Source organism: Oculina patagonica, chromosome 13, assembly GCF_052425735.1.
Source record: "Oculina patagonica isolate OP01 chromosome 13, crgOcupat, whole genome shotgun sequence".
Taxonomy (NCBI): Eukaryota; Metazoa; Cnidaria; class Anthozoa; order Scleractinia; family Oculinidae; genus Oculina; species Oculina patagonica.
In genome coordinates, this window is record NC_135770.1 from 25881636 (window position 1) to 25895580 (window position 13945).

General features: G+C 38.4%; 1 protein-coding gene across 1 annotated transcript; it reads right to left on the reverse strand.

Annotated features, from left to right (window-relative positions):
- Positions 1 to 436: 436 nt before the first annotated feature.
- On the reverse strand, positions 437 to 12680 carry LOC144636346 (lactadherin-like). The gene is made up of 8 exons (XM_078495532.1): positions 12202 to 12680; positions 5573 to 5898; positions 3808 to 3949; positions 3299 to 3421; positions 2603 to 2937; positions 2040 to 2184; positions 1344 to 1669; positions 437 to 548 (listed from the first exon to the last, which is right to left on the reverse strand). The coding sequence occupies exons 2-7, from the start codon at positions 5876 to 5878 to the stop codon at positions 1356 to 1358; spliced, it is 1365 nt and encodes a 454-aa protein (XP_078351658.1). The 5' UTR covers positions 5879 to 5898; positions 12202 to 12680; the 3' UTR covers positions 437 to 548; positions 1344 to 1355.
- Positions 12681 to 13945: the final 1265 nt, after the last annotated feature.

Genomic DNA, 13945 nt, shown 5'->3' on the forward strand with positions numbered 1-13945 from the left:
TTATTTACTACACACAAAGGCCAGACCACAACACTGGGTACTTCGTGCCCTACTATTCTTTTATAAACGATTTCGTTTATAAATAAACATTGACCATGATGATGATGACGACAACGACTACGGCGACTACGATGATGATGATGATGATGATGATGATAAAATCGTAGACCAGTTAAATCCGTCACATGCTGATGCACTGCTATAACAGTCATCTCAAGGATAAGAGAGAGCAGTCGAGCTCAAATAAATAGAAATTGTCTGCGCAAGGGGTTAGGTCTGTCTCCATCATCGAGAGGGAAACGTGGATAAGAAAGTGTTAAAAGTCATATGAGAATTTAATTGTCGCTTTGATTTAGTTGCAAACTAACACACTAAGTTGCTGTATAACTTTTTTTTTCTACATTACCTTCAATACAGCCATACAGCTCTGCTCTCATTGATATGTGTCCATACCAAGTTACTGGTCGAATACGGATAAAGCGTGCTATGATTGGTGGTTGAAGTTCATGGTAAACAATACTTTTCCAGTCTGTGTTGCCAGTGAAATCCTATGTAAGTAATTTAACTTTGTTTAACGTTCGAAACATGTCACAGTTACACAATGGCAAACCAGTAGCCCTTTCACTCGAGATCGAGATAGAATCGGCAACGAACCTTGACATTCTAGAGGTAAGAAAACCAGAGAGTGGGAAGCCCCTTATATCATGGATGAGTACTATTGGCCGCCAATTTACATCAGGCCTAGGCCCAGTTGTTCTATGGGTAGAAACATTATCTACCGGATTAATCACCTTCTAGTGGATAAGTGTTAACAAAACATACTGAGATACACACTGATCGGGATAGTGATTTATCCGGTGGATAGCGATATCCACCTCTTGAAAAACTGGGGCCAGTTATACCGCAAATGATAAATGGAAAAAAACAATTCCCGTGTGCTACGTTGCACTTACTACATGAGTAGTAAGTGCCTTAAGTGCCTTTCGAGCTCAGCCCTTCATCAGTGGAAAGTCAATTTCAACTGATGAAGGGCTGAGCCCAAAACGTATGGAACTTTAAACTTTTAGATGCACTTACTCAGTATTCATTTAGTGAGAATTTTTTTAACTATGTAGCAGTAATACCACTGCTTGAAAGCAGCACCGTTGACAGATAAAGCATGCTACCATCTTTTTAAATCTATTTGGGCAATCAGTAAGTAATTCGACTCTATTCGAATATCTTCATTTATACATAAACATGTAAAAGTGAGCAAAAAACTTTCTTGGAAACATCAGGTATCGCCAAAAAGGCAAACACCAATAATAAAAACACTGCTTTGATTCATTCTGAGCTTACTTCACCTTGATAGCACTTTATCCCTGTTCACTGTAGTATTGGAAGTCCAATCCATCGTTACCGTACTGCAGATTGTACATTGTTAGCCACTGACCATACCTGTCTCTTCCTTGGGTCGCTACTCCTGTTATATTGGCCAGTCTGTTACCCAGATATATCTGCAGCCATTGATTTATATCATTTCTGGCAGCTACCCAAGCTCCTGCTAGGTTACTTGCTGGAAAGTGCAGTCTGCCTTGGATGGCGCGGTGACCGTTACTGTATTCAGTAGATGCAGTAATCTTATCGTCTGAAATTGCACCGTCTTCCATGCCGAGTGGCCTTATACATTCTAAATGTAGATAAAAAAAATGTGAGTTCACCTCTTCTATACAGTCTATACAGTGCCTGGTGTACAGTAAGCGAGGCAGACATTATTTTCCTTGCTAGATATTAGAAACATCGGCTACACTTGCACTTCCCTAGAAAAGTAAAGGGACATCAATCAGTTGATCCCTCGTACCCTATTGATACGTAGACACAAGTTCAACCTGTGCATTGAGAGCATATGGACCGTTCATGTAAATCATACTGTTGTGAACTCCAGGAAGGTCGCCAAATTGAGAGCTCGCGCTTCATACGAAAACAAAATGCTTGAAGTGACGACATGAAAATATTTTGCTTTCTCGTGTGCGCATGCACAAAAAACCTTTTTAGAATACCTTGGAAACATCCGTAGAGCTCTACCCTCATTGATACGGCAACATACCAAGCAACTGGTCGGAAACGGATGTAAAGTGCCTTGATTGGTGGCTTAAGTTCATGATAAACAATTATAGTGTTCTGGTCTGTGTTTCCGGCAAATTCCTAAATTAATTATTAGAAAAATTAAAGTAAAATTAATAACGCATTACGCGTTATGATTAGTAATTTATTACAAAAGAAATATTATCAAATTTCAATCTTCGAACTCATTGATGACGCGTATGAGAAATTTACCAATGATAACGATGTATGTGGTTCACTAGTTGTTGTTTTTTTATTGCTAGATTTGTTGTCGTTCCTCCTTGTGATGTTTTGTGGAATTCAGAATGTTACAATTTAAGTCGCGTTAATTTCAAAGACCTTAACTTACTAGAGCGTTTATTTCCTATAACAAGGTGTTAGCCGAGAATCACTTCTCCTTCGGTGAATAAATTATTAACTCAAATACTTTACACGTGTCACTTAATCTTGGTATTGTCCGTCTAACATGACAAAAAAATGAGCGTAGAGCTCACTTTACCTTTTTTGAGCTTCGATCTTGTTCCGTGTAGTAAGCGAAGTTCACTTTGTAGTCACTGTACTTGAGATTATATTTGGTAAGCCAATGGCATGCATCACTTCTACCCTGTGTTGCAACGCCGGTTATCAGAGTTTGATTCCCAAGGTAAATCTGCAGCCATTGATTGCCATCATTAGAACCCGCAGTCCACGCTCCTTCTTTGACTCCGGATTTCAAAAAGTTAAGTCTACCCTGGACAGCAGTATGGTTTGGACCCAATTCCGAAGAGGCACTGATTTGTCCATCAGAGACTCCACCGTCTTCCATTCCAAGAGATTTATGACATGGTAGAGGCTCTATGTTACCAGTAAAACGACAGACATTACACTATATAGCTTCCAAATAAACAATACATGTACATAAGATGTGTGGCACTGAACCTTTGTTGACCGACTAGCCTCCTTAGTCCCTTCGTGTATAAGGGGGTCTAGTCACAAAGCTTAGCATATCCATACAGCAACTAAAATGAAATACATTTGTCATTTCCCCTTAACAGTGTTAACTAACGTATTTACTCGAAATGAAACAATAACATCTCACAACAATTCCCCAAGCCTTAGAAACACAAAAGTGGTAGTGTTCACAACGGGTTTGTGGAAATTGAGGTTATCGAGAGTTAGTGGCTAGCTCCAGTTTATGAGTTTGCATTCTACGTACCGGAACACTGCACATCATCTTCTAAGTAACCTTGAAGACAAGTACAGTTAAATGAGCCAAACGTGTTTATGCATTGCGCGTTCACGCTGCAGTTGTGTGATCCATTTTGGCATTCATCTTCATCTGTATTAAAATCAATAAACAATTTATTGTCAACACAGAAGAGTAGAATTAAAATTGAATCGTAGACGACTACCATCAAGAAATGGTTGCACTGCCTCAGCAGTCTTCTCAAGGATCTACAGTTCAAAGAGAGCAGTCGAGTATAAAAAAAACCTAGAAATGTCCCACGTGAATTTTTTTGGTAATACTGGGTAAGGTTTTTGGGTAAGGCGGTAGGCTTCTTCTCGCCTTTATCCAGTCCACGAAGGGGAAAAGTGGATAAGCAAGTGTTGAAAATCATACAACGTTTTTCCATTACTTCTTCTGAATTTAGTTGTAAATTAAAGTATAGCTAACAAATAAAGTTCTTGCATATTTTTCACAGAAGGAAAGTTATTCTACATTACCTTCAATACAGCCATACAGCTCCACTCTCATTGATATGTGTCCATACCAAGTTACTGGTCGAATACGGATAAAGCGTGCTATGACTGCTGGTTGAAGTTCATGGTAAACAATACTTTTCCAGTCTGTGTTGCCATCAAACGTCTGTGTAAATAATGTAACTTTATTTAACGTTGGAAAAATGTAACACTGTATTGTAACAGATACACAATGGCAAACCAGCAGCCCTTTCACTCGAGATCGAGATAAAATCGGCAGCGAAGTTTGGCATTCTAGAGGTAAGAAAACCAGAGAGTGTGAAGCCCCTAATATATATTGGACGAGTACTATTGGCCGCCAATTTACCCATATATCACACCTAGGCCCAGGTTTTCGAGGGGTGGACAACATTATCTACCATATAAATCACTTTGCAGTGGATAAGAGTTAACAAAATATACTGCGCTAGCCACTGATTGGGATAGTGATTTATCCGGTGGATAGCGATATCCATGGCCACCTCTTAAACAATTGGGGCCAGTTAAACCACAAATGATAAATGGAAACATAAATGTCCGTGTGCTGCGTGGCACTTGAAAAAGTATAAAGTAAAAAAAAGTTCTTATTAGATGAGTTGTAAGGACCTGAAAAACAGTTCAAAATTCCATACGTTTCGGGCTCAGCCCTTCATCAGTAGAAAATCTCTTTCAACTGATGAAGGGCTGAGCCCGAAACGTATGTAACTTGAACTGTTGAAGGCACTTGCTACTCATTTAATGCGAACTTTTTTGAATTATTTACTGGTTATACCACTGCTGATAAGCAGCACTGTTTATGGGTTAGAAACTGTTGTGAGTGTTTTTTTGACAAATACACGCACGCGCTGGCCGCACAATGAACGAGAAATTTTCAATACTGCACGAGGCGTGGCCAAAGGCAAGAGGCAGTATTGAAAATTTCGAGTTCATTGTGAGGCCAGCAAGTGCGTGTATTTGTCAACAAAACACGAACGGACAGACCCTAACCCTTTTAATATACAATCTGAGTACACTGCAAGCGATCATCGACTTAACGAACTTCAAACAATAATGTTTTAAAATAAGAAGTGTAGTAGTACATTGTTTCACGGGATAAGATCAATAATATAAATTCACAAATAAGCCGTACTAAAACTAAAGCTTACAATGGTCCATAAAATCGTTCATCAGCTGTGGTCGTTCATAAATACAGTCAGCGAGAAGCTTGTTCAATGCAAGTCGAAGGCTTTCACAATCAAGCAACAAGCAAGTCAACCGTACACAAAAATGTATTTATTAAGCTGCAGTTTACCTTTGAACATGAAAGCGCTTCAAGTTGTTATTCTTTTCGATTTTGTTTGGTATTGGATCGTTGATTATTTCAGGAATATATTTTTATTCCACTTCTGCAAGCCTTGAAGCTGAAGACACTTTCAATAATGCACAATTTTTGTGCATTATTGTCAATTCTCCACTGTCGGAGTTTGCTGACGACAGGAAAAGTAAAATCACGTGATCTATTTAACCAATTGCACGCGTGGATTTTGGACAGTGAACGAAGATTGTATATTAATAAAGGATAAAGCATTTTACCACTTTTTAAATCTTTTTGGGCAATCAGTAAGTAATTCGAATCTATTCGAAATATCTTCATTTATACAAAAAAAATATAGAGGTGAGCAAAAAGGTGACTTGGAAACACCAGGTATCGCCATGAAGGCAAACACCAATAATAAAAATACTGCTTTGGTTCATATTGAGCTTACTTCACCTTGATAGCACTTTGTCCCTGCTCACTGTAGTATTTCAAGCTCAATTCATCGTTACCGTACTGCAGATTGTACGTTTCTACCCACTGACTGTGCCTGTCTCTTGCTTGGGTCGCTATTCCTGTTACATTGGCGAATCTGTTACCCAGATATATCTGCAGCCATTGATTTATATCATTTCTGGCAGCTCCCCAAGCTCCTGCTAGGTTACTTTCTGGAAAGTTCAGTCTGCCTTGGATGGCGCGGTGACCGTTACTGTATTCAGTAGATGCAGTAATTTTATCGTCTGAAATTGCACCATCTTCCATGCCGAGTGGCCTTATGCATTCTAGAAGTAGATACAAAATAAAATGTAAGTTCACCTCTTCTATACAGTCTATACAGTGCCTGGTGTACAGTAAGCGAGGCAGGCATTATTTTTCTTGAAGATATCAGAAACATCGGCTACACTTGCACTTCCCTAGAAAAGTAAAGGGACATCAATCAGTTGATCCCTCGTACCCAATTGATACGTAGACATAATTAAGAGTGTGTCCGTGAGAGAACAGGGCAGAAACAGGCAATAGGTGATACAGCTCAAATCACCGATTTCGCCCAAACTTAGCATAAATGTTGGATATGGTGAGCTATTCATCTTGGCAAAACATTAGCTCAAAATATTTTATTCCCTTGGAGTTATGGCACCTTTTGCAAAATTGGCCATTTTTCACTAATTTATGCATATTTAATTAACTGACTTTGAATGACCAGTTCCACAAGAAAAAAAGACTTCTGAAAATAAAATTCACTGCATCATATTCTGTGGTTATTAGGCTTTAAGTAAACTAATTTACTTCAACCGTCCGATTTGATTTCTTTTCCTCAAACAGTCTTTTGGAAGGTACACATTTCGTTCTGCTGGAAATAGCCTTCAATTAGTGCCAAATATCTCCCATGAGCAACAACTTATATACATTATTCTTACATGGCTAATGAAATCCATAATTTAACTTCACAAAAATGGCACAAGTACTGAGGAACTAAACACACGTGACTTAACGATTTCTTGCTATTTTATCAAAATTCACCGAAACACAGACGCCATTTATTTAGTCAATTTGGCACAAAATTGGTACAAAATAGCTAATCAAGCATAAATCTATCGATAACAATCAAAATATTGGCGAAGAAAAGGCACGACCTAGGGCATTTTTCAGAGCCTTTTCAGAGCCATACCCGTACGAAATTCTGTGGCCCTAATGAACCAAAATAAGGCCCAATTAAGGCCTTAAATGTGCACAGAGAGCCTTAAGGGCGACCAAAGTGAACCAAACAGCCTGAGGCAAAGAAATTTAGGTTGACTTTTAGGCTGTCAACCTCACAAGGTAGGGCCATAAAGCAACCCAATTTTCTTAAAGTTGCAAATTTGGTTGTGTTAATGAGCCTCGAACGAAGCAAAAATATTTTCGCCGTAATTTAGGTTGAAAGTCTTCTGTGCTGCAGCTGTTTGTCAGACCATTGAATGGCTGTGAAGTAGGCGCTCAAATACATTGCCAACGATTTTTATGTTGCGGCTGGATGAAACAAACAAACAACAGTTTCGGAAAGCAGCTAGAAAAGTGGTTTTCTGATCACAACAAATCTGTCATTTAATTTTGTACTCACCACTGCAGAAAGACTGAGAAAAACCGTGCTTTAAAAACGGCTAGTAAATCCCTGATAAATCATGTGCAATTTGAATAATGTTCGTTGAATGTTGCTCGTATAAAAGTTAACAATCGCAACAAAAAATGCGCAGCATGGATTCTTATCTCCAGTGATAAAGTTAAAAGATAAAGAAACCTATTTTCTCGTTCGCAATACAGTGTACGTGGCAATAATGCATTATGGAATGTAATCCTCAAATTCCCTGGAGACAAATACGCGATGTAATTGGTTACTTGTGACAGTGGGTACATTGTTTATGGTTTGCCGCCTGCTCATGTTACAGAATTGAACACTAAACAATTTCAACGGTTGATCTTTACTTGAGCAGGAAATTCTGTGGTAAAGAGTACAATATTTAATTTTTTGAGGGATACAATAATCGAGGGAAAAGATTCATTTAGTTTTTTTATTACCAAGTTTTGCAAGAATGTAGCATTTTCCTTTCACCAAACGCAGAAGTTTATGGAACGTACGTTTTCAGTCGACCCCGCCGTCGCTTTGCTCGCGCGCGTGATTTCTCGCTCTCCCCGACTGACTAGAACACCAAGCTACGCTGGCTAGGCCGTTGGGATGTATTTTGTTGTGACCAGCTCCAGTGTGAAGATGTTTTAGTTGTGAACTCCACAACACAAGTTGGGTCTTGGCTTCTTCCAGCTCTATAATGTAGTTTTGCGAAGGAAAACAGCGGCAGATCGATCGAGGTGAGCACTGTCAGTAATTTACAGATTGCCGAGGTTAATACTTGTCAAGTACGCGTAAACGGAACTTGCGTACAATATTTCCTTTCAAACTTTGCACCTTGTAGCTGTTCATGGCTAGAAGCAATGGACGGTATATAAACGATCGGTAAATGATTTGTTTCATTGATTAAACAGACAAAGATATTATGCCCCTCCACAGGTTCGTTTGTAATTTAAATATTACATGTATATGCACAGTCTGCAGTATTGTACAATTTACTTTTTATCAGAATGCTACATATACATTGGGGGATTCCTGATTTGTCATGATCCATTTTAAATGAACCTGGAATAAAATGTGTCGTTTAAGAAAAAGCTTGCTGTAATTTTGTACTGTTTTATAGCGTGGTGAAGCCCGAAGCGGCACGCTTAGCTTGGTGTCTCGTGCTTCCATTCAGCCATATTTTTACAGCGTAATTTACGTCCAATTTTAGGCCTTGTTTAGCTTCATAGGATTTATGTTCCATTTTTGGCTCCAGTTATGCTGACAATGAGGTTCAAGAATTTAGGTTTTATTTTGGCTAGTTTTGGTTCATTTTAGGTTGTAATTTTTAAGGCCCAATTTTGGTTCATTGCGACCCGATTTTGGTCGAATAATTAAGACCCAATTTTGGCTCGCTTCTCAGTGTTAATTTTCGTACGGGTATAAGCTTCTTAATTCGGCAATGTTGTGATAGCAAATGTAAATACAACAGCAAAAGATTTTCTTCACAAGCTCGCTCAATCCAACATCTAGGCACATCAAAGTTAAGAAACAAGAAAGTAATGCTACATACATGCCACTTATCGACACTTAGATGCTTTCTACTAAAGATTTTGTCCTTCCTTCAATGCTGCACTTCGATCTCAGTTGGCATGTGTACTGTTGCTTTAAGGCGCGCTGAACTCAGCCAATCCATCGTGGTTCATACTTCGTGAAAGTTGTAACAGGTTGTCAATAAAGTCATTCAAAGAGCTGTTCAAAGTTCACGGAGGGACAGTTCTCTCAGCCAGTTTACATGATATAAATTTAACGGGAAATAAACAGTCGCTGTCCCCCGCCATCTTGGATTTCTACCTTTGAGCCTGCCGTTTCAGTCAGCGGTACGACTCGTTCACTCACGCGTGACCAAACGCGTGTTTTTTTTTTATATTATTTGCTTTTCCTCCACGAATGTTCGTTTTCATCATTGTAAGTTCCGAATTTATTCGATTTCGCGCCCGGAGTGCTTATTAAATTTTTGAACCTTGAGAGTGGGCGCTTATTCGAGGCTGAGTGCTTATTAAATTTTCACGATTTTCAGCGAAAAGTAGGTTATTTTTGTAACAAAAAAATTTCACTGTTCATTTAAAGTTTCTGAAAAATAGAGTACAAACCCGCGAGTAAGAACTTATTGTTTTTTTAGATAGCCTAAGCAGGTTCTTACGTAAAGAGTTATTAACGCAAATTTAAGCTAATTGGGTTCTTATTTCTGAAGAAAGATTTTAATGCTGTTATAGAGATTTTACTGGTGTTCGACCTTTTTTAATTCTTGTATCAAATTTGCATACCGCATAGTGTTTATGTCAAAATAAAGCTCTAATCATATCATATTTTCCCAAAAGTAAACATTTTAAATCAATTTTACAAATAAGAACCTGTTAAGAACCTGTGGGCGCTTATTAACTTTTTCTACCTTCAAGGTGGGCGCTTATTCGATCTGCTAGGTTGGGGCTTATTCGAGGTTGGGCGCTTAATTGAATAAATACGGGTAGTCTCTGAAATGTCGGAAACCATTAAAAATCAGCCAGTTCTTTCATCTTATATCAGTTAAAGCGAGTATGCTCATTATTTTTTGTTGTTTCTGTGTTTTTTGGGAGGTAAGGGAGGGGGCAAGTGTGGACATTCGACGACATGGCGGTTGTCAGGTTGTTTGCATGACCTGTGTCAACCTGTTCCTTCTGTTTAACTCTTTAACTGCTAAAGTCGACATTTGGAGGAGCAGTCAATGAACCACTTGTGACGTCATCAATTTGATAGTCAGCAGATTCTAGTGATAACCATCTGATAGAGCTAGGTTTGACCTTTTCAAATACCTATTGACTTTTCATTTCGCGTATCGGTCGCATCCTGACAGAGCTAATCGAGAAAAAGTCAATCACTCTTTGGTGCAAAATCGGTGCTTAAACAGGCCAAAACACCTGTAAAATAAAAAGATCGACGTCCTTTGTTCAGGGTTTACCAATGTCTTAATCAAAACGTTTTTGGTCTAAAGGAAGGAGGGATACACCAGAAAGAAGTGGAATAACAAAGCCGAGAAGAACGAAAGGAAAAGGAGCAAGAAAAAAAAAACAAAAAAACAATGGAAACGATTTCGCAAACATAAAAAATTGGCTTATGCGCATGCGCCAAAGTACAATTTTGTACATTTTTCCATGGAATCTTCATCAAAACCTTGCTGTATTGTGGAAAAGTGCGTTTTAAGCAAAGTTAAGGGAAATTCAGGATCGTAGTGCTCACCAAAAATTCACTTTAACCACCCCCGGTTTTTAGAGAAACTTAGCACTGAAAGGGTTAAATAGTCTTACTGTTATATTAATTTTTGGCAGCTTGGAGACTGAATTTGTACCCTCTCTCCTTTTTAAGATCCCACAAAGTTCTTCATTAGGTAAAGGAATTTCATCAAAGCATGTTATCGTTATGTGCTGTATTAATAACTTTCTTTCCCCAGGGGAAGGGAATTTTTAACAAAAATGTCTGGGAAGTGACTGGGAGACGTTGACATTTTGATTTCCTCGTTACATATACCTGTTCTAGGTTCACCGTTGCCCTGCATGCAACTCTTTTACTGAACAGTAATTTTTCCGGAAACTCCGTTCGGATTGCAAGGTTTCCCAGTTCTAACCAACAAAAAGAAATAACAGGAAACTGAACTACAAATGGTAAGCGACATATATTTCTGTTAGTTTGCTAATTTTGGAAAAAAAAAAACCTTTCCATTTTTCAGTGGTCCATTGCCAGAAATCGGGGACAAAATGGCGCACGCGCTTGCGCAGTACATCATCAATGGCGCCGAAATCGTGTAAGGAAATGTATGGGAAATCAAATTTTTTGTATACGTAATTGGACTACATGCTGTCCAATTTGGAAATAATTTGATGAAAAAAATTCCGAGGGCAGCCAAAATTGGACGAGGCCGTAGGCCGAGTCCAATTTGGCTGTCAGAGGAATTTTTTGAATCTAATTATTTCCAAAATTGGACAAGCATGTAGTCCGGTTACATATTAATTATATAGCTTGTAGTCAGTCAATCCAGCATAAACAATAAACTTAAGTCCAGAACGGGAAAAGCATTCAACAATAGTAGGCATAACACAGCACATGCAACTCACTCAGAGCATTGTCTTCACAAATAAAACTTAAACAAAACAGTGCAATTTTATTCACCTGAGTTTGCGAAGCTTGCTACAAAGTGAGTGAAAACACTGCATCAATCAATGAAAGTCGTAAACAAAGTGTCCGAAGAGCTTAACAACTTCTTGAATGTGACATACTCCTTTCCACTATATCGTTCGTACTTCATCGCCGTCTTTTCTTTTCGAATTTCAGCAAAAAACGACAAAGAATTGCATCTAGCTCATGCCTCATGGCGATGAATATCTGACAGATTTCTTGCTTCGCTTCGGTGCACTTACGTTCACCCAAGTTTTGTACTATTGGAGGTGTTTTGCTCTTGGTTTTTGCTTCTTAGTGTAGCTAGCTCCTCTGCTGACAACGTAGAAAATTTCTCTTTGTTGTTTCTATTGCTGAAAAGCTCAAAAGGAATAGAAAAACGTAGCAAACTTGCTCTATAAAATTCCGCCATTGTCGACTCACAATGCGACCAGTTTACAGCGCTGACGCTATGCTTTGTGCTAATTGGCTAATATCCGTCACATGTTGTGTTTTCTTCGATTTGATTGGCTGAGACGAAACTGTCCAAATTTTTCTTAAATTGGACAGATTGTGAATTTTACCTAAAAGTCCTAATTGAAACTATCCAAATTTAATCCCAAATTGGACAGTTCCCAGAAATTAAGGAAAAATAGCTGTGCTGACAATATAGGATTTACTGACGGCTATATAATTAAAAAAATAAAACAATTACGAGCTTACCGATACCTTAGCTCGACCTCGATATAAGTTCTAGGTCGATTTTGCAAAGCATCTAACTTGAAAACAAGTAAAAAAACAATATTCTACTTACTTCCCGAGATGTCTCTTATCTTACACTTCTTCTACGCTCTTTCTTCATACATTGTCTTTAAAAATAGTAAAACCACGGCAAAATCCTCGGTGATTTGAAGATCAACCCTCGAACAAGTCACTTTACATGGCCTCATCATGAATACAGCAGAGTTTGATGGTTCAAAATCTTTCGTAAAAAGAGTCACATAGTGTGAGCAAGATACTTCCCAAACTGCTGTAAAACTGAAGAATTAAGTGGCCATTAGACGCCATCTTGAGCCAATGTATTCCGTACGAAGTGGCAAAAAAACGTCGAAAATATCTTTCTAAAGACGATCTGAAGGCCACAAACGTTCGCCATTTTGTTTTAAGCTCTTCCCCAGTGCCTTCGCTTTTAAATGCTAGTTTCTAGTTCCTCACTGACGAGTGCCTGGCAGAAAATGCAGGCGCAAAACATGAAAGTCTTCAAAGATCTGTAAATTGGACTATTTTTAGAGACAATTTATAAAGAAATTGGACCTTGCTTTAGGAGACAGACATGTCTGATGTTCATCTCGATTTTTCTTCGTAAAACAGATCCTTAGAGCTCAAATTATTTAAAATATCGAAGGGGACACGTTTTCCCTGACTGCGATTGTTTTTGTCCGCCATTTTGAAAATGAGATGCCGCTGACAATTAATCACAGGCGCGAAATGTCCCCGATTTCTGGCAATGATTACATCCGGTTCTCTCCAACGAATGGTAAGCACCATAGAGCTCGCTCAGCATCACATTGCGGTACACACATCAAGCTGCAGAGGAAAAATTTTTCGAAATGCAGCACTGAAGGAAGGACAAAATTTTCAGAAGAAAGCATCTAAGTGTCGATAAGTGGCATGTATGTAGCATTACTTTCTTGTTTCTTAACTTTGATGTGCCTAGATGTTGGATTAAGCGAGCTTGTGAAGAAAATCTTTTGCTGTTGTATTTACATTTGCTATCACAACATTGCTGAATTAAGAAGCTTATACGGCTCTGAAAATGCTCCGAAAAATGCCCTAGGTGCCTTTTGGTCGCCAATATTTTGATTGTTATCGATATATTTAAGCTTGATTAGCTATTTTGTACCAATTTTGTGCCAAATTGAGTAAATAAATGGCTTCTGTGTTTCGGTGAATTTTGATGAAATAGCAAGAAATCGTCACGTGTGTTAAGTTCCTCAGTACGAATAAAATATATTGGTCCCCAAACATTTTGTGTCATTTTTGTGAAGTTAAATGATTGATTTCATTAGCCAAGTAAGAATAATGTATATAAGGTGTTGCTCATGGGAGATACTTGGCACTAATTGAAGGCTATTTCCAGCAGTACGAAATGTGTACCTTTCAAAACCACTGTTTTAGGAGAAGAAATCAAATCGGACGGTTGAAGTAAATTATTTTACTTAAAGCCTAATAACCACAAAATATATTGCAGTGAATTTTATTTTCAGAAGTCTTTTTTTCTTGTGGACCTGGTCATTCAAAGTCAGCTAATTAAATATGCATAAATTAGGGAAAAATGGCCAATTTTGCAAAAGGTGCCATAACTCCAAGGGAATAAAATATTTCGAGCTAATGTTTTGCCACGGTGAATAGCTCACCATACTCAACATTTATGCTAAGTTTGGGTGAAATCGGTGATTTGAGCTGTATCACATGTTGCCTGGTGCTCTCATGGATGCACACATGGTGTTCAACCTGTGCATGGAAAGCACATGGAACGTTCATGTAAATCATACTGT